This window comes from Zootoca vivipara, chromosome 6 (genome assembly GCF_963506605.1).
Source record: "Zootoca vivipara chromosome 6, rZooViv1.1, whole genome shotgun sequence".
NCBI classification, from domain to species: Eukaryota; Metazoa; Chordata; class Lepidosauria; order Squamata; family Lacertidae; genus Zootoca; species Zootoca vivipara.
In genome coordinates, this window is record NC_083281.1 from 89,833,039 (window position 1) to 89,853,787 (window position 20,749).

A 20,749-nucleotide genomic window follows, 5' to 3' on the forward strand; every position below is an offset into this window, starting at 1 on the left:
CCCATTATGCCTCTTTCTTACATAAGGGGAACCAGAGGGTGGGGCAGAAGGGAACGCTCAGCTGTGCTTAAGGCCTTTCGAGGCTAGGCTCCCCCCCCCCGCTTTTTTTTAATGCCAAGAAATATTTACCATTCCAGCTGAAGGTCTGCAGCGTGTCTCGCAACAATTTACACTCCCTGTTGTATTTCCAGGCTTCCAGCATCACCTCGTTCAGCTTCTCGTCTTCGTTCTCACCTGTTTCAGAATGGGGAAAGGGTCACAGGAAGGTCCTCACAGCCCACGCCAAGCTGCACAGACGGGAGAAGGGCAACTGTACCCCCAGTGCTTGCCCACCTCCCCAGCTGCTCAACATGGAGTGAAAAGGCAGGGGGGAATGGGACACAAGTTACCGCTATTCTTCCTTTCATCGCCAGTTTTACTGTGGGAATAAGTGAAAGGGAGGTGGTGGAAGGAGGGCCCATTTTTATTTAAGCAGCTTACGACCTGCAGTTAAAAATACTAAACCAGCAACAAAACAACAGTAAAATCAGATCAGAACCGGTAAACTAAAGAAAACGCCTAAGATGCGCATTTTGACAAGGTGCCTAAATGCCAGGAGTGAAGGAGCTTGGCCTGACATTCCAAAGAACGAGGGCCTCCACTCAGAAAGGCATCATTCTGATGCCTCAGCGGCTTCATCAATATTTTTTAACGATGTGCAGGCAGGAGGGGCAAGAACCATAAAGAAAGGTGCCCTTGGTTTTTCTGGATGACCTGGAAGCACCAGGCCGTGTGGCTATTCACAGAAGGCCTTCTCAATCACTGCACCTGTCATGAAATGCTCCCAGGACAACGCCTGCCTGGTCCTGTTGGTGGCAGCCTTCCCACATGTGGCTAAGAGCTGCTGTGACAAAAGAGCAAGTGAGGAAATGATTGGACAGGAGGGGAATGGAATGGAGCCTTGCAGGGAGTGTGGCTGGCAGATAAGAGTCTGTCTGTTGGGGAAATGGCAGTGAGGGGGGGAAGAGAGTGGCTGTGAAGGACACACAGAGAGAGAAATGAGATGAGGGATATATTATAATAGCAGTTATGGAACTTAAGTTACACTAGATCAGGAAACTAGAACTACAACGTTAACGCAAGATATAAAGGCCACTTGTTCTGACTGTTGCACTCCTGAATTAAATATATGTTTAACTATCCGTGTTCTGCTCTGGGTGGATTCCAAGGCAAGCCTATCTCACCACATGTAAAAGTGGTATTTTTAAAATTATTATTTATTGAATTTCTATCCCACCCTCTCCCCGGAGGTCTTGCTACATTAACTTGCTTTAATGGCTTTCTAAAAAAACATTTTGTTAGTCACCTTTTTGTTTTTAAAGACAGAAAAGTGAGACATAAAAATATGCATTATTTTTCACTTAATATGCATTATTTTTCACTTCCTCTCCCAGAGCAGAATGTTGGGAAAGTCTAGAAACCAGTACTAATTGCATGTCAGTCGTGGCGAAATGTTAAGTGGCCAGCAGAGGGAGACAGAGGGAGGGATAGTTCGGGCTATAGGGCCAGTCCAGGCCTTTGTCAAGGTCACCGGGCCAGACACAGCTGTCCTTACAACAGGTACACATGTGTCAAACAAAGAGAACATTTTAATGTGTGAACACTCAGTAATGAGAGTTCCATTTCTAGATAAAGCAAACACAATCAACAGGGGGTGGAGGTTTTTAGTTGTGGTGCGCCACTTATGAAATGCTGTTTTGAAGGAAGCCCACCTGGTAACTTCAGAGTTATTCCTCACACAGACATTTTACATTTTCCTGTTTTTATTAGCTTGCTCCAGTAAATGATCTGCTGCACTGTTACTCTGGCTACATTGTGAAATATTATACACATAGGTCCCGCTATCCGCCCATTTGTTATCTGCATTTTCACATATCCGAACACAAAGAATGATGCCCAAATCTTGTTACACAAATGGCAGATTCAGGTATTCAAACAGCCACAGCTTGCCCACTTCTGTACTTGTCATCTGCTGATCGATGGCACCCATTTTGGGGCAGCAACCATGGAGAGAGGGAGCAGGGAGGAAGATCAGGTCTGTTTTTCCTCTGTCTCTCTTTTTTGCTGGTTGGCTGCAGCCATTTTAGGAAGAAACCATGGTGGGAGGGGGGGCGGGAGAGATCATGGATTAGAAATGTTCCCACAGGAAACAATGGAAATCATGGACTGACTCATTAGGCAAACGCTCGCCTAACCAATGATTTCCACGGAGTGCATTGTTTTCAGTAAGCGGGACCTGCCTGTGCACCTATGCTTCCATGCTGCTGTAAACCAGCATGACGTGCAAACTGTGGCTGTTGGGAAAAGGGTTCAAAAGCACAGGCGACCTACGGCCCTCCCAGCATTCAGGCCTCCTCCGCCCTCCCCCTCTCCCACAAACACAGCTTGTCTTAAAATCTGCGACCTTTACCAGCCTGTGGCAGGATGCACTGGGCAATCACGTCACGGAGCTTCTCCAGGGCGACATTGGAGTCTTCACTGCTGTTCTCTGGATCGTGGATATACACGCTGTCCTTTGGTTTCGTTCTGTAAATGACAGCGGAGAAATGTGACTGCCCCAAGCATCAGGGTCTCCCAGAGCCTCCTTGAGCTAATATCAGGTGGGAGTTCTGGGTTCTTGTTTTGCCTAAGAGAGACGTTAGCTGCCCATGAAGAAGCTTGTGCCGGAGGTAAGGGAACAACCAAGATGGAGATTCCTTGCCTTTGAGCTTGTCCCTCCTTTTACACTTTTCCCATCTTCTGGGATTCCCCACCACTCCAGCTCCTTGCCAAGCACATACTTAGTGGCTGTGAATAAATTCTCCCAACGGCATCATGCATCCATCACTGCAGATCATGATGAAGACGTTGAAGGAAAAACACTTTTCCTTTCTTTTTTTTAAAAAAGCTCTCCTCTCTCCCCTTTGCTGTTCATCCCTTTCACTGTCTTGCTGGGCGACAGGGCTGGAAGAAGAGCCTCAGAACAACTCTTCCTCCTTCCACCCTCAAGAGCAAGACACCACCCCGACCCCCAATGCCCATGACTTCCCTAGCCTCAGTTGTCAGCTTTTGGGCAGGTCCCCAGCTCCTCTGCTATAGCGGTGGGGGACTTGTGGCAGGGACCAATGTGGGCTGGAGCCCAAAAACATCTGGAGAGCTGCAAGGCTCCCCATCCCTGTTCTGGAGGAAGCGGAATACCTCCAAGACTGGCGCCTGCTGTGTGTTTCAAGCAGGCCACACAGGCCAGCTCCTTCCTAAGGACAAGTTTCTTGCTTTAGCAGGGTTTTTTTATTGGAGCCGTGGCCATCCAGTTGTTGTTTGGCTGCAATTCCCACTCATGCCTGTCCGCTGTCCATGCTGGCTGGGACTGATGGCAGGTGGAGTCCAACCATGTCTGGAACGCCACGAGTTCCCACCCCCACTCTGCAAGGCTTCTCTCTCACTATTCTTCCCTAATGAGTATTAGGCTCCTTTCAGCTCTTCCTTCCCCTGTCCTTGAACTGCTCCCTCCTGTAGCCTTTGCTTTGGGATATTTACCCCAGCAGCTTCCTCTTGCGCAGGATAGGGTTGTTGACAGAATGGAGGGGCTTGAGGCTGACTTTGAGATCCTGGATCCTCATGTTGGCCAGCTGCTCGGCGTGTGCCTGCTGAATCCCAGCAACCATTGCCTGGTACAATCAGGGTGCGGGTGGGGGTGGGGCAAGAGAGAAGAGGGAGACAAAGAAGTTACAAGTCAGGTTTTGAATTAACGCATAGAAGTGATAACAGAAACCAGCCGCAAGAGGAGTGTTAAGCCTGAGTCCAGCACCTGCTTCCTGAAGGCCACAGAGAGATGCAAGCCACCCCAAGGGGTGCAGACCCCGAAATAAGGTTGGACTGATCACCCAGCAGCCTAGTATTTAGATTACCTCTTGGCAAGAGAGAGCCATTTACGAAAGCCTCTAACTAGAAAGCTCTTGGCATGAACTTGCCGTGCAAGGTTTCTATCAACAGCAGAGACAGACAGCGCTTGGGTGAACAATTTCAGATCTCCTGGAAGTGGGCTCCGTAACAGCATGGTCAGCTGTCAAACAACATCATTTTGGAAGCTCCAAGGAAATATGACAACCTGCCTTTGAAGAGGGATGTGTTATTAGAAACACACTGCCATTGGTGCTCCAGTGTCTGCTCCTGGCTCTGACCTACAAAGCTCATGCTTTTTTGGGGGGGGGGAGCAGCAGGTGCAAGAGGGTGCCCCCTCTCCTAAAATCGAACTCAGCTTTTAAGACAGGCAATCCCCTCTTGAGAGTCCTGCGCTTAGTCAGGACTTTAAGGGTGTTCAAAGAAGTGACCTTAGTGCAGGCTTCCTCAACCTCGGCCTTCCAGATGTTTTGAGACTACAATTCCCATCATCCCTGACCACTGGTCCTGCTAGCTAGGGATCATGGGAGTTGTAGGCCAAAAACATCTGGGGGGCCGGGGTTGAGGAAGCCTGCCTTAGTGACTGTCCCTCAGCTCTGGAATTTCCTGCCCTTGCAACCTGCCCAGCACCACGCATGGGTCGCCTAGGATTACGAATCTTTGCTCTGCAACTTGACATAGCAACAGGAGGGACACCTCTTGGTCCAGCTCTCCCCAGCAGCAATAGCAAATGGTGCAAGCTGACAAACACTCCAGTGTTCATGAGGACAAGTTACATCATGTATGAAAAACCTACCTGTAAACCATATGTTTCCAGGGGGATCCAGAACACTTTTATGTCATCCGGTGGGGTTTTATTTCCTATGCTTCAGAAAGCTCAACATCCATGCCAGCTCAGGAAATGTGGATGTTTTGAATTAAATAGATGCATCCCTATTTCTTTCTCTTACTATTTACTGCTTGTTTGCTTTGTGTGTGGTATGCTGCAATACCCTGCTACCACACTTTTGGGTTATTCGCAATGTTAATAAAGGCAAAAATATGTATTTTATAAAACAAAAAGACTGACTGTGATGCTTCAAATTTATCCTTGCTCACAAGACGCTTGGGAGAACATCACCACTGCAAATACTGGCCTAGACAAGTCGATGGACCTGGGATAATTTTCTGCTGACCAATGTTCCTTGATCCTTAAAAACAATCTATTTAGGAAAGCCAAAAATAGTACAAACCTTGTCCATCATTAACTGGGCAGAGGGCAAAATGTTATCAAGAGCCTCCGTGGAGTTCAGCCAAGGATGGTCCAGGACACCTTCTATTGTCAACCTTTCCTCCGGCTTCACCTTCAGCAGCCTAGGAGTTTTAAGGAGTTGTAAACATCAATCACAAACCCACCCCATTTCCTTAAAAGATGCACTCCTATCCTGTTCCATTTTTCCAAGTGCGCCTTTAGACTTCATAAAAACCTGAGCAGCTCTTCTCCAATTTCCGGTACCATCTTCACCCTCCTTCACAGAGTGAGCTCAAGCTGTCAATTCGGGCGACAAACACCTACAAAGAGGTGACATCCATTGTGTCCTGGTGAACCTGTGCATTAAATGGTATTGGCCTCTAACTTCCATCAGCCCTAGCCAGTATGGCCAATGGTCAGGGACAGGAGCTGTAGTCCAACAAAAACTGGAAGGCACCAGGCAGAGGAGGGTGGGTTTATGAGGCTTCTCATTGAGAAGGTAATAGTGAACCATCTTTTGTTATTAACCTTTTATGATTTTATTGTTTTCATGCTGTTGTAAATTGCTGTGATATATTTTCATGGTTCAACGGTATATAAATACTTAAATAAATAAATAATCCCTAGAAGTGGCCAAGACACTGATACTGTTCTTCACAAACCACCATAGGAAAGTGTTCAGCATATTTTAGAGCACCTTCTGATTATGCAGGAAAAGGGAAGGAAACCTCTCCTGTGGCCTTGTTAGGACCTTCCCATTTGTTCCACAAGACCATTTCGGCCAAGCCATGCCCACCTGTCCCACGGTAAAAGATACTTGTGGCAGAGACCGATTTATGCCTGGGAAGTAGCTACTACCGTATGTGAATGGAAGCCTCAACCTGCTTGTATTAGCTGTGACACCACCACCCCCCCCACCAACAAGCACTACAGGCAGCATGACTCACCCATCTGGGAGAGTTTTGCACAACCCACCCCAACCCACTGGTGATGGGACTTACTTGCGCACCATGTCTTTTGCCATTTCAGAGATCTGGCTCCATTCCTCCTCTGGAAATTCAAAGCTCCCCGTCATGATCTTCTTCCGCATGTCCTTGGGAATTGTCCGACTGTGGTGCTTAGAGTAGAAAGGTGGGTAGCCGCACAGCATCACGTAAATGATGACACCCAGGGACCATAAGTCACAGCTCTGGGAGAAGGATAAAAAGGATAAAAATCAATCATCTTTGATAGTTGCTTTTCTCACAGAGTGACCCAAAGCAATTTGCGCTGAAATGAGTTAAGAACATCTAGTACAAGCCTGAAAACACAGCTATACAGATAAAGCAAATCGGAGCTTAGTTTTATCTGTGTAGCTGTGTTTTCAGGCTTATACTAGATGTTCTTAACTCATTTCAGCGCAAATTGCTTTGGGTCACTCTGTGAGAAAAGCAACTATCAAAGATGATTAATGTTGATAATAGATGTGGCTGTGTAAATATTCCACACTGAAGAAAGAGGCAAACTCTGCACTGGGGAAAGTCAAATGCAAGTCTTGCATTAGGCAAATCACTGCGTACAACAGAGTCCCCCCTTTCTTTTTTTGCACAAATGTCTCTCAAACAATGCAAACAGGTGGCAGAAGAGTGTTTTTAATACACACAAGGAAGAACTTGATGGTGGGAGGAGAAATATAACCGAGGATGTACATAGTTCTGGGAAACTGACTGGAGGTCACAAAAGGAGGGCATGTAATCATGCAGACACACATTTCCACTTCCTCTTCCCTGTACCCCAGGGGTTGGCAAGGTTCACTCCAGTGGAGATCCCTCTGTGGGCCAAATCGTGCACGCCTGCAATTTCCAGTGTCTGTGCAGACATGATTTCCGGCGTCTGCACAGATACAATTTTTGGCGCCGCTGAAGCAAGTCCCCATGCCGTGCTGCACTGCACACGGGGACTCGCTGAGCGGGCGGCTCGTGGGCCGGTTAAACGACCCCCATGGGCCGCTTGTGGCCCATGGGCCTTAGGTTGCTGACCCCTGCTGTACACAACTGATTTCTGCAGCTGCTGCCTGCAACGTTTCAGTCCTTTCCCTAACTTGGTGGGCAAAAATGTGCGTTTTAAAAAGCAACAACAACAAACCACAAAAATTTGATGCTTAACACCGCAGAATTCCATACCAGCCACCATCTTTTGTACCGGGCATAAAATTCCCCATGAAAAATTAGGCAAATTGAAAGACACCTGCTGGGTATACCTGAAACACTGTCAAGGACACTTGGGTTGAGAAGCATACCTTATTGTAAGTGTAGGGCGTTGGCGAGGTAGGAATGATACCAGATTTCTCTTTCTGATGCCTTCTCTGTGCCTCTAGTACCTTTGGGGGGTGGAGGGGGAACATGGGCAATCTTTAGACGTTAACAGCAAAGAGGAGAGAGAAGCATCAAAGATACCTTTGTGATCAAGAAACACAGACCATAACCAGACTTCAGCACCTGCTGCAAGGACTGGGAGCAGGGGGCAAAGCTAGCTGGTTACACTGGCTCATAGATGCATTTGATGCTGCTTACACAAGGAATTTTTAAAAGCAAGCTTCTCACATCAGTAGCTGTCATTGCAATGCTGCTCTCAAAGATCTCAGAACAAATAAAGTTGTCATTGTTCTGGCATGGTAAAAAAAAGGTTTGCAAATGTCTGCTTATTTATTTTGCTTGCGTTAGTTATAATGGCAAAGGAGTTATTTGTTGTTGTTGTTTAGTCGTTTAGTCGTGTCCGACTCTTCGTGACCCCATGGACCATAGCACGCCAGGCACTCCTGTCTTCCACTGCCTCCCGCAGTTTGGTCAAATATAACACACCAAAACCCCATTCCCTCAGAACACTGTTCAGCCTCCCTCTTCCTTCCAAAATTTCAACAAGCACTACTAAAGTATTTTCAGATTTTTACCAACACGGGAGCTAGAAAACTCAAGATTTAATTTATTTTTTAATGTGAGGCGAAAACTCAGGTTGCCAAAGTTCAAAACAAATGCCTAAGATTTGTACACCTGGTCTTATAGAGTGCCTAGGAACAAAACATCTTGAGCAGCAAAATAGGTTCATATGTGCTGCATATGTAATATTTTGCATATTGCAACTACTCTGGTCAGGGCACTCAGCCATAAAGTTCTCCTGCACCAACACTCCCTATTGCCCAAGTGCCATTCAGGCTTGTTGGGCTTGGACAGAGAACTACCAGATGGTAGTAAAACGCCATCTCCAGCTCCTCGAAAGATTCCATCAACGGTGTCTCCGAAAATTTTTACACATCGCTTGGAAGACAGGCAAACTAATATCAGTGTACTGGAAGAACCAAAGATCACCAGTGTTGAAGTAATGATTCTTCAACATCAACTTCGTTGGACTGGTCATGTTGTGCAACTACTCTATTCCGAACTTTAAAATGGAAAGTGTAATGCTGGTGGTCAACAAGAGAGGTTTAAAGACCGTCTCAAGGCTAATCTTTAAAAAATGTAGTATAAACAATGACAACTGGGAAACACTGGCCTGCGAGCGCTCCAGTTGGAGAACAGCCTTTACCAAAGGTGTCATGGGCTTTGAAGAAACTCGATCTCAGGACGCAAGGGAGAAACGTGCTAAGAGGAAGGCACGCTTGGCAAATCCACACCTTGATCAACTCCCGCCTGGAAACCAATGTCCCCACTGTGGAAGGACGTGTGGATCCAGAATTAGCCTCCACAGTCACTTACGGACCCATTGTTAAAATAGTGTTTATGGAAGACAATCTTACTCGGCTACGAGTGATCACCAAAGAAGAAGAGAAGAAGAAGACAACCTGATGGGACTTCTGCATGGGTGCACTAGCTTTCAGAATGCAAAGGCTACATACCAGCCATGCAAAAGCCAGAAGTTTCTAGACACCCGCCCACCCACTGATTCAGCCTCCATCCAGGCAAGCAAGCAAGAGGCATTATTCAAGGGCATATTCCTGCCAGGCAGAAGCACTCAGAGAGGGTGCAGAACAGGGCTGGTGATGGGTATGGCCAATGGAGAAGTTGTGTGGCACAGGAAGAGTCTTGTGGCTCAGATAGGGAGGTTTAGATTGCAGAGTTTCATTTTCAGCAACCAGGCCTAAGGGACTGCCTCTGCAAGATTCTTATGGTGCTTACTCATGTTCCATTACAGCAGGCACGTCCAACAGGTAAATCATGAACTACCGGTAGATCACTGGACGTCTGTGGTAGATCACTGACTCCCCCCAAAGAAGCTCAACAACTTTGCCCCCCCCAAAAAAAGCTCAATATTTTTTTCCTGCACTTTGACCTGAACCCCCAAAGAGGGGGTAGATCACTGCCAGTTTTTAACTCTGTGAGTAGATCGCAGTCTCTTGGGAGTTGGCCACCCCTGCATTACAACACACAAGCATCAGAGAAATTTGGGAAGGGATGACATTCAGTTCAAGCCAGAGTATAGTCAAATCTCGGTTGTCGAACGTAATCTGTTCCGGAAGACCTTTAGACTTCCAAAATGTTTGAGGCGCAGCTTCCAAGTGGTTGCAAGAGCTTCTTGCACTCAAGTGGAAGCCGCGTCGGATGTTCAGGATCCAAAAAACATTCAAAAGCCGGAGCATTTACTTTCAGGTTTTTGGCGTTCAGGAGCCAAAATGTACGATAACAGAGGCATTCGGGAACCAAGGTCTGACAGTACTGGGAAGATCTATGTTACAATTATGATTCTTTATTAAACTTATTAGTAACCTTTCCTACAAAACCAGCACAAAGCAACTTCTAAGAATAAGCAAACAAACACAAACATTAAAACCAGAAAATGAAAAATATAAAAGATAGCCTTATTTTTAAAAGCAGGATTAAAACATCCTACCCATTCAGGGAGACCACAGATAATTAAAAACCAAAGCCCTGGTGGAAATGTTTTTGCCTGGTACCTAAAGGCAAGCCTCCCTTGGGCAAGCATTCCACAAGAGAGAGCCATGACTGAAAAGGCCCGTTCTCATGTTGCTATCCTGCAGGCCTCCTGTGGAGGGGACACACAGAGAAGAGTCTCAGATGATGATCACAGGGTCCAGGTTAGCTCATAGATGGAGAGGTGGCCCTTGTGGTACTAGGATCCTGAGCCACATAAGGCTTTATAGATCAAAAGCAGCACTTTGAATTGGGCCAGGAAATTAATGGGCAGCCAAGGATTAGTGTTCTACGCTGAAACCGCCTTGCCCCAGTGAGCAACCTGGCTGCCGAATTCTGCGCCAGCTGCTGTTTTCAATCATTTTCAAGGGCAGCCCCACGTTTAATTCATTGCAGTAATACAACCTAAAGGTTACCAGAGCACAGACAACAGAGGTTAGTCTACCCATGTCCAGGTAAGAGGACAGGTAGCTGGACCACTCTTGGTGGAATCCATCCTTTACCTGAGGTGCTACGTAATAAGGAGTGAACTGCGGTGTCATCAGGTCACCCTGGTCCACCTTCGCAAATCCAAAGTCACACAGCTTCACTGGGGCATCCTAAAGGCAAGCAGCAAGGGACATCTGAGAGACTGGTTCGATCCCAATTTCACCCCTTTCCCCCCCCCCAATTTCACACTCAGCAACAGGAGGTGGACAAAGCAGCACGGCTTCTGTGAGAGAAGTTATGTAAGAACTGGGGGTGGGGGGCAGGGATCACGCAGGCATTGAGGGCTGTGATCCTGAGTGGGAAGAAGGGGGTGGGTGGGTAAAGAACCTAAGAGGCAATGAGTTTGCTGGCTGAAAGGGAGAGGACAGAATAACTAGGGAGCTGGGAAAGAAGAACTTGAGGTTAGAATGGAGGGAGGCAGCAAGAAGCCAAGGAAAGGAGGGCAGGATAGAGAGGGGTGAAGGGGAAACTCATACAGGGCCCAAGGACAGAAAGGGCTGCTGCTGGCTGGAGGGACAGGTAGAGTGAGTTTGGGGCAAAATGAGAGTGGCCATTTCACATTCTGATTGGAACTAACCAGCAGCATAGCTGATTTAACAAACACCCAAAGTAGCAAATCTCCATCTTACCAAAGAATTATCCTTGAAAAGAAGGTTCTCAGGCTTGAGGTCTCGGTGCGCAATGTTTAAAGAATGACAGTGTTGCAAAGCCAAAGCTATCTGGAAAGAGGGCACAAGGAGTCAAAACACAGTAACCAAAAGGCTCTCATTGACATGATGGCATCTGCACTTAAAAGAAAAGAAAAGGAGCACAGGAGATACCCTCGGCACCACCACAGAGGATTTCCCTTAAAATGGCTCAGGAGGTCAAAGGAAAAGCAGCTGGAGATCTGGGATGGAGACACAGCACCACAACTCTTGTCTCTGTGCTCTGGTTCTGAGATCACAAATCTCCACCAGATCACCACTACCCATTTGCATGTACTGGAAGCCTGCATACGTGTGGGGAATAAAAACAGATCCTAAAAGTAAACTGCTAAGGGCAGGCGGAGCATTTCTTCAAAAGGGTTGTCTGAGATCTGGCAAAACAAAACTGCTGAGCAAACAGCAAAGAGGGCGGTTTACTCCCGGGGCTGGGGTGGGGAGAGGCACATATCCAGCAAACAGCTGTTTCTGCCTCGCCAGGCTGCTTCTGTCTATCGAGCCATCCATCCCAGCTTGAGGCAAGCAGTGTCTACACAGCAAAAGGTCCCATTTGTTTTTACAACACAGATTCTCATGGTTTGAGGCAAGTGAGTTCTGTCGGGGAGGCTGCAAGTAGGAAATCAATGCAGGGTATGCAAAACCAGGCTTAAGGAGGCCTGCTGCCTGGGCCCTTGGGGAATGCTTTCACCTCCTGCTTTCACCTCCCTGGCTGTTTAAGCTGGATGAAGTGCAGCAAGCATTTCCTAATCTTCTCATTAGGGATCTCTGAGCTGGGATCTCTTTGCATTCCTGCAGAGCCGCAGTGGGGGAGAGGAGGGACACCTCAAAAGCCCACCTTGCAACAGGTGGAAAAGTTGTGCTTGAAATTGCCTTGCCTTGACCCAGGGTCAACTGGAAGCATTAAGAGAAAGACACACACACCCATCCCAGCTTGTTGCCAATTGCTTTCAGTTTCCAAGACTAAAGTGCTAATCCGACTTATTAAAAAACATTTTCAATAGTACAATTGTATCTCAACAGTGGCCCTTCATTTTCTGTTAACAGGCCAACTGAATCTCTGAAGTAATTAAGTGATTAGGTTCTGCTCAACCCTGATGTTTATGTGCAAGATTTAAACGATGAAGGCAGGTGACAGAAGATTTACTGCCTTGTTTGCAACTTGCTATGGGGCCAATCAGCAGCTCCAGCCACTGCTGACCACGCAGCAACCACAGCAAACCACAAATCTACTATAAAACACAATGACTGTTTTTGAAAGGCAGGCCGCTTAGAACCAGAGCAAGGGCACCATTTAAAAGGTCCAAGTTGAAAACTAAGATCATTCCACCTATGTTCAGTGCGAACAGTTTTAATTTTGTTAAGGGCATATTTTGAAATTAAAAAGAATAAAAACCAAAAGGTGGCCAATTTATTTTTCAGAAAATGTCAGGCAAAAATGCACAATTAACTCAATGAAAGAGAAAATTATGCAAATATTTTCATTAATATAGCAGGAAGCAGGCCAGTAGGCACACTAATTCTTCAGAGCATTCTTTTCTGAAAATTTAGGCTGTCGATGGTAAAAGCATGGAGTGGGACTTGAAAAAGCTGTATATATGGGCTCTGGAATGGGAATTACTAGAATTTTTTTAAGCTGACACAAAAAACATCATTTATACTTCTCTGTCCACTCACAACCAACCTTGGATACAACAAGGCACTCTTGACCTTATCAGGATAGGCAAGGAACAATTCAGACAAAGTCAAGCATTTTTAACTTCCACAGATTCTAACTGGAAATATGACTAGTTATCTCCCACTAAATCAACAGGACGTACACATAGGAAATCATAGGATCATAATTAGAAGGAACCACAAGAGTCATCTAGTCTGACCGCCTGCAATACAGGAATCTTTTGCCCAAATGCTTAAATTCAGCTGGATTAATATTCTAACTACATATATTTAACCTTGTGTTTCTGAAAAGAAAACATAATTTAGAAACAGTATTTTAAAAGTAGTTGTCAACCTGTCAAAATGTATGGAACTAGATGGAAATATAAATGTTATAGCATTCACAACCATCCCCTTGGGGGATCTACCAGCAAGACTCTTTACATCACATGCAAGGTGGAGGCAAATTTAATGACGCCTTTTACCAGATCCACAATGAACAGCACTCTGCTCACGCAGGATTATTTTAAACAAAACAAAACAAAAAAAACCTTCGCAAATCTTAGAATTTAATGTTTCTCCAACGTTACTTTTCTGGAAAGAACTCTCCCTGAAGAAATTATCCTGCGTTAGATCAGAACAAAGCACTGCAATTACACTGCGGTGAAAAAGTCGCAGCAGAAAACACACAGAAAGAACAAAAGGTGGATTCACAGGTAACACTTCATTAGAACAAGAGACAAGGCACCCAGAGACCTTCCATCCCCACCCACCAAAAAAAGTAGAGAGAAGAAGTGCTGGGCCAGAATACTCAGGTCACCCTGTCACCAAGGCATACGTTTTCCTTAAAAAAGACCAGCAACACAAATCATGACAAGAGATAGGAACAAGCAACCACATCAAACATGAATACAAAAAAAATACATGTTCGTTCCCAGAAGGGAAACGGATTTATTCAGCTTTGTGCTACAGTATTTCTCAGCCTGCTATTCCTTAAGGACCAGACTACAGTCGGACCTTGGTTTTCGAACAGCTTATTTCTCAAACGTTTTGGCTCCCGAACACCGCAAACCCGGAAGTGACTGTTCCGGTTTGCGAACTATTTTTGGAAGCCGAACATCCAACGGGGCTTACGATTGGCTGCAGGACCTTCCTGCAGCCAATCAGAAGCTGCGCTTTGGTTTCCGAATGTTTTGGAAGTCGAACAGACTTCCGGAACGGATTCCATTCAACTTCCAAGGTACTAAGGTACTGTACTAAGAAGGGGCTGTCTCTCTTTGGATACTTCACAGGACCCAGAAACAGCTGATCCTTCCACTGCTCAGAGACTGCCCACATCTCACAAAGATCCAGGGGTTTGAGTTTCAAGACTTGCTCTCACATCTGCTGGACTGTGACCAAACTGCACATTGGCCTACTGACTGGGTAGGGCCTACATGGATCTCCAGATTGTGAAGAACTGGGAGAGACTCAACTGACCCAAGACCATGCTTCTGCCTTGAATTAGGGAACCCTGTGCAGATGACACATTTCATCACCCTTTCTTCAAAGGCTTTGTAGCAGTTGTGATGGCAGGGAATTCATAGCTATGTTAAGTTTACCCTGAGTAAAGGGCCCACGGATAAGAATTTCATTAATATCCAACCCCATCCCTGTGATTTTTCTTCTTTATTTAATGCATTTGCATAGACTAGAAATCTCCAAAATCATGTGCTGCAAGAGAATAAATTCAATGTTTCCTGGAGCTCACAGCATCTGCCAGCAAAATAAGCTGCTTCCTACATCCTTGGACAAATCATTGTTCAGGCCTTGCTGCCTTCCCATCAGCCTTTGCTGGAAGCAGGTGATTATGCTCAACCTGACACTGCAAAATCACCCCCCATCCACCCAAAGGAGGCAGCCCACTCAGTCGTTGCATGAGCAACTGGCATTGCCTCCTCTTCAGAACAGGGACCTGCAGAGGCAGGTTTGGATGGGCTCTGTTAAGGGAAGGTAATTCTTGTCCTCATAGACATACACCCTAAAAAATAAACTTTGGGAGTGCAATGGATGAATTGTTCCTCCAGTTTTAACTCAAAAAAGAGAAAGGCTGTCCGGGAAATCATAACAAAGCAGGCAATCTTCTGATTAGATCAGAGGGTTGTTTTCTTAAAAAGCTTGCTGCTTGCCCTCCCAGTAAAATTGTCAGTTATTTTGATGGGCTGTTTCCTCCCATGCTTTTTGCTTAGACAAGGGCGGGGTGGGTGTTGGGGGTGGGTGGGTGGGGTGTTAAGAACTTGCCTGCTTTGTTACTTGGCTTGCTTGCTTCTCAGTAAAGTGCCGATGTTGGCTGATTCTGTGAAACAGTTCGCCCCCTTCCATCATCTCCATTACAATTAGGAGCCGAGCCCTGTTTTAAAAGCATTCCAGTTTGTTATATGAAAAAAAAAAGTCAAAACGTTAATAAAAACTAGAGCTAATACCCCACACTTCAAACCAAGGGGGGGATCAGAGACAACTGGGCTCTACTGCCCAGTTCAATATTAAAGAGAAGATGATCAGTTTAGGATTCAGGAATTCCAGGGAATCTGTTCTTCTGGGAATCATTGAAAGAGGAAACTAGAAACAGGGAGGACCTTTTATTCCCCAAGGGTGAGAAACAAACATGTCATGGGCAAGGATTTTTCTCCAAAGGAATATGCACATTGATGCTACCATTTGCCATCTGAGGTTTGTGCAAGCTCAAGGCAGTTCTAGCCATTGCAGCTCCTGTTTGCTTCTGGGAGGCTTGAGCAGGAGAACCTCCTGGCAGATGTGATCCCCTGCCCTGTGATCTTTTGCTGTTCTGCCAGCCTTAATGGCACCCAAGATGCATCTCCTGAGATGCTTTGCCTTACCTCACAAGAGCACTAGTTTTTTTTAAAAGAAAGCGGAAATCGGCCATCTCAAAAAAGGGCCGCTATCTATGCTGCACACAACCCAATTTCCTGAACGCTGGGAACCAAATGGCTAAGAAGTGAGACCAGCTAGAAGAAAGAAAAATGTTGACATATTCTGAACAATACGGTTGTCACAATGGAAAGGAAGGCACGCTACTATGAAGGGGGGGGGCACACGAAACATATGGCAGTTGCAGTCTGCTTTGGGTAAAAGGCAGTTTTAAATTCCAGACAGAATTCCACACTGTCGAAGCCTGATTGTAGAAAGGACGCAGTCGGAAATCAAACCATCCTGCCAGAGTCTTACCTTGGACTTGACTCGTGAGGGAACTGCACACTGTTCGCATAAACTTCGATAATCTGGACAATATTGGGATGCGTCGCACACATCATGTGCAGCCGGACCTGACAGAGAAGAGGAGACAAGTTAAAAATGCAGCTGTGCTCATCCGCCTTAGCAACTGTCTCTCCAAGCCTCTGCTTCTCCCCCACCCCATTTTTATACCCCTCTGCCTGCGGGCAGAATTAAGGTCAGCATGAGGAGCACTGCCCCTCCTGGCGTTCTTACCTCTGATTCTTAAGCACGAGAATCAACTTAGTTTAGCAATGAGGAAAGCACATCAGCCACATGCTCAGTTCTTTTTCCAGTTTATACTGGCTGCCTGGCATGTTCTTGATCACTCTTCCCCAACCTGCCGCCCTCCAGATGTTTTGGACAAGAGCGCCCATCTATGCTGGGACTGAAGGGAGTTATACTCCGTAACATCAAGAGGACAGCAGGCTGGGGGAAGGCTACCCGAGCATGAGCGCCAGTATTTTTAAAGCCAAGATAAGCCCATGCTTAGCCTGAGCCTTGGGGTATAGGGTAGAATCAGGCAAGAGGCAAAGGATCATGATTGTGCCGAGGAACAAAAAGGCAATCAAGGCTGGTTGACGGAATCCAAGACACACGTGGGTGCTGGCTGGCTAAGTCTGCAGAAGACGTCAGGCAGGCAAAAACAAGGAGGATTACAAACAGGCAAGCAAAGTAGATACAGCAAAGCAACGTTTGCCAAGAGGTCCATCTGCTCTGGGAAGAATGTGGAGCAGCCTGCTAAGCAGCCTCCCCTGCTTCCTTCTGTTGAGGTGCTCAAAAGCTGGGCTCAAGGAAGCTGATCCCAACTACAGGCCTTTCAAGGGTCAACAGGCAAGGTTGAGTAACTTTCCTGACACAGCAGAGTTAGCGAGGGGGAATTGAAAAAATAAAGAAATGCCTCTGAGTAACTCGCCACAAGCACCCATGTATGGGTTCGTCAGAAAGCTGGGACTACCTCCAAAATTTCACCCACATTCCAGCAACAAGTAACAGTCTATGGGGGAAACCATGTGACAGGAGCAGCACTGACCCTGTAACCTGCCCCACTTCCAGATCTGAGTGGGGGTTGATTTTCAGCCCAGCCCAGCCAGAACCACTACTAACATCAGTACGGGTGGAGAGCAATTTTATCAAGCTTCCTCCTGTGTGGAAACTTACTGCCATTAAGGCAGAACCAGAGCAAACCTCAGGTGTGGAGTGAGGGATTCTAGGGCATAAGACACACATGGGCACCACAATTTACGACGGGTGATAAAGGGTCTGGAAACCAAGTCTTATGAAAAACGGTTCAGGGAGCTGGATGTGCTTAGCCTAGAAAAGAACAGACAGAGAGGAGATATGATAGCCATCTTCAAATATCTAAAGGGCTGTCACATGGAAGATGGCGCAAGCTTGTCCCTTTCCAAAGTCACCGACAGACAAAAATGTCTTCAAATCATGCCCAACATCACCAAGGAAGGGAAATACCTGATCTCCCACAGGGTAATAGTTATATTTTTTTAAAAAAAAACATTTTATGTATTATGCTTTATTTTACATTGTAAGCCATGGTGGTTTTATTTGACATTGAAAATAGACAGAAAATTATTAAACAATTAGGAAATCACAGTGGCTCTAAAGAAAACAGCAACCGTCCATATATATTTAATGAGGTGTGTTAAGGAGTGCTTCTTACTGCTATATATTGTTTTAGGATGACTGAGTGGGCAGGGGAAGAACACAAAAGTGGAGTAACAGATCTACAGAAATTTTTTCAAGAAGTGTGGACTATACCTCATTTCTAGCTTTAGGGCGATCGAGAAGGATCTTCAGTGCAAACCGTTCTTGAGACGATTTTTTCATGCAGACTCTGTCCAGATAGCAGCAAAATCATTTGGTTAGTGGGGAAGCTATAAAGAAGCTACCAACATATGAATGAATTCCTCATTTGAAGACACACACACACACAAAAAAAAAAAAATCGTATAAATCCGTCCCAATCTAGACTCCTTCATTATTTCCACATTAATGTTTGGACATAGTATGTTGGGAAACATCCCTTGAACAGGGCACAACATCCTATCTGGAAGCCATGGCATCTCCCCACACCTGATGAACATAGAAAAAGTCATTTGATTGGTCAGAACCCAAATATAACCCCTGCCTGATCAGGCCCATTCATGCTTCCTAAAATAAAAAAAGAGCTACTGAGGCCAGAGCTAGCTTATTTAAGTAGCTGGATTAAAAAAGTGGTTTATGCTCCTATGCATGAGCACAAAAGCAGTACAAAACAATTTGGAGGTGTATGTGACCATGTCTGAAAGTCACATTTTGCTGTGATTAAACATATGAGAATGGCAATTATATATATATATATATATATATATCCATTGTAAAGGAGTTCTGTGAACTGCTGGAGTTATGTAGATGCAAATTGAGGATGGGAACCTTATGCAACAGTGGGACAGAAGCCTAATAAATAAAAGCATTAAATATGTGTTACAAAATAACTTTGTTTTGACACAAACCGAGTAAGAAATGAGCGAAGGGATCTCCATTTCTGCTCACAGCATAATTAAAGCATTCAGTATTTCATTATTATCCTGAGAGTTTAATCACAGCAATAAAATACATCTTCTTACCTTACTGGACCACTGATACCAGCTCCCAGCTTCTGAGTCCAGTTAATATGGTATTCTTCTAAAATAGAAGTTTCCTGTTTTAAAAGGGAAAAGAAGAAACATGGAACTACAGCACCATCTTTGGAGAGCTCAGGCAGAGCCCTATGTGATGCCAGCTGCAAATCCTATATAGTGTAATATAGTACAGTATAGTATTGTAATTATATAAAGAGCATCTCCACAAATCTACAATATCAATTTGTTCTGTTCAGCTTATATTATGGATCCTATTTACCTGTAACTGTAGCATTTTGCTGTTTATGAGACTTGTACAATAAATTTGGATATATAATAATAAATTACCGGTAGGAAGGGGGGCAGCAGGAGAGAAGGGCAGCAACACAGGTAGGTAGCATTATGTCTTTTTGGTGCCATGTGATGACCTTTGTCATTGACTGGTTGGAAATAAACGATAAATTGCAAGAACTCAGGCCAAAAGAAGATGGATTTCCAAAAAAATCTTCACAAGGTTTTATTGATGTGATGCGGAGTTTAAATGGGAATCAATCCCAATGTTGAAGGCAAATAAAGATAAATTCCAGTAAAAATCAGGACAAGGCCCTGTTTCGACTATTCTTCGTCAGCAAAGATTCACAGGTCAAAGTCGAATAGTCGAAACAGGGCCTTGTCCTGATTTTTACTGGAATTTATCTTTATTTGCCTTCAACATTGGGATTGATTCCCATTTAAACTCCGCATCACATCAATAAAACCTTGTGAAGATTTTTTTGAAATCCATCTTCTTTTGGCCTGAGTTCTTGCAATTTATCGTTTATTGACTGGTTGGATGCAGAAGGAGTGGGAGGAGGACCCAGCTGGGGAACAAAGCGCCCAGGGACTGGGGGTGGGACAACAAACAGCCAGAGGGAGAAGACTGGGAAGAGGAGGTGCCGGAAGCTGAAGAGGTAACTGGAAGAGTCTGCGACATAGAGAAGTCCAGAGTCAGAGGCAGAAGCTGCAGCAGGCGTGTGGGAGAAGGCAGGCCAAGATGAGTCAGGCTGGTGAAAAGTCTCAGGTGTCTCCCCCTACTACTGCAACAAGCTCCCCTCCTCCCAAAACCAGAAGAGGGCTGAAATGGGTGGAGCAGCAACAGGCTTCACGGAGGCACAGTTTCCGACTGTGTGGAAAGAGCCCTGGAGAGGAGACTTAAGATGGCTATGGGGAGGCAGGGGCTTTCAGCCTTGACAACTGATTCATGGGGTAAGACATACTGCGGATGAACTGCTGTGCTCATTAGACCTGACATCAGCCAAGTTTGTGCAGTTCATGTTTTTGCTAATAAAGACTTAATTCCAACTTTGAATGGTGTGATTTACAGCCAGCTTGCTCTTTGACACCTTTATACACTCACAGGCATTTTAGAATCTCTGGCGTTTAGATCCTGATCTCCTGTTTCAGTTAGATGCCAATGCTATTGTAGAACCACTGGTCTTTAATAACTTCTTTACATTTTTATTGATATTTTCCATTTCTAAAGCCATCCAACTGCAATAGGTGTTGGGGAAATTTCACCTTCCGGGTGTTGCTGAACTACAACTCCTAGCAACCATGGCAATTGGCAATGCTTATTGAGGCTGATTGGAGTTGCAGTTCAGCAACGTTTGGAGGGGCAAAGGTTAACCACACCTGGGACTATAAAGAGGGGTACAAATTTAGTGTATGTGTACAGCAACGCCCACACATTCTTCCCTCAATAAACATTTCCTTCCTGTTCCTCTACAGCGGTGATGGCCAAACTTGGCCCTCCAGCTGTTTTGGGACTACAATTCCCATCATCCCTGACCACTGGTCCTGTTAGCTAGGGATGATGGGAGTTGTAGTCCCAAAACAGCTGGAGGGCCAAGTTTGGCCATCTCTGCTCTACAGTCTCCCTGGTGCTGGCATACATGTGTATGTATATTGCAAGCATCTTGGGGC

General features: G+C 45.5%; 1 protein-coding gene across 2 annotated transcripts in view; it reads right to left on the reverse strand.

Annotated features, from left to right (window-relative positions):
- MAPKAPK5 (MAPK activated protein kinase 5) overlaps positions 1 to 20,749 on the reverse strand; it is a 28,861-nt gene that overhangs the window by 3,553 nt on the left and 4,559 nt on the right. Inside the window, exons 2-13 of one of the 2 annotated variants that reach the window (XM_035117171.2) lie at positions 18,794 to 18,867; positions 17,946 to 18,021; positions 16,125 to 16,222; positions 15,180 to 15,288; positions 11,172 to 11,261; positions 10,557 to 10,652; positions 7,428 to 7,508; positions 6,151 to 6,338; positions 5,151 to 5,271; positions 3,556 to 3,686; positions 2,444 to 2,565; positions 130 to 234 (exon numbers count right to left, since the gene is read on the reverse strand). In XM_035117171.2, coding sequence (XP_034973062.1) covers positions 130 to 234; positions 2,444 to 2,565; positions 3,556 to 3,686; positions 5,151 to 5,271; positions 6,151 to 6,338; positions 7,428 to 7,508; positions 10,557 to 10,652; positions 11,172 to 11,261; positions 15,180 to 15,288; positions 16,125 to 16,222; positions 17,946 to 18,021; positions 18,794 to 18,867 — 1,291 coding nt within the window. The remainder of the gene's footprint in view (positions 1 to 129; positions 235 to 2,443; positions 2,566 to 3,555; positions 3,687 to 5,150; positions 5,272 to 6,150; positions 6,339 to 7,427; positions 7,509 to 10,556; positions 10,653 to 11,171; positions 11,262 to 15,179; positions 15,289 to 16,124; positions 16,223 to 17,945; positions 18,022 to 18,793; positions 18,868 to 20,749) is intronic. The other variant, XM_035117173.2, reaches the window with a different exon arrangement.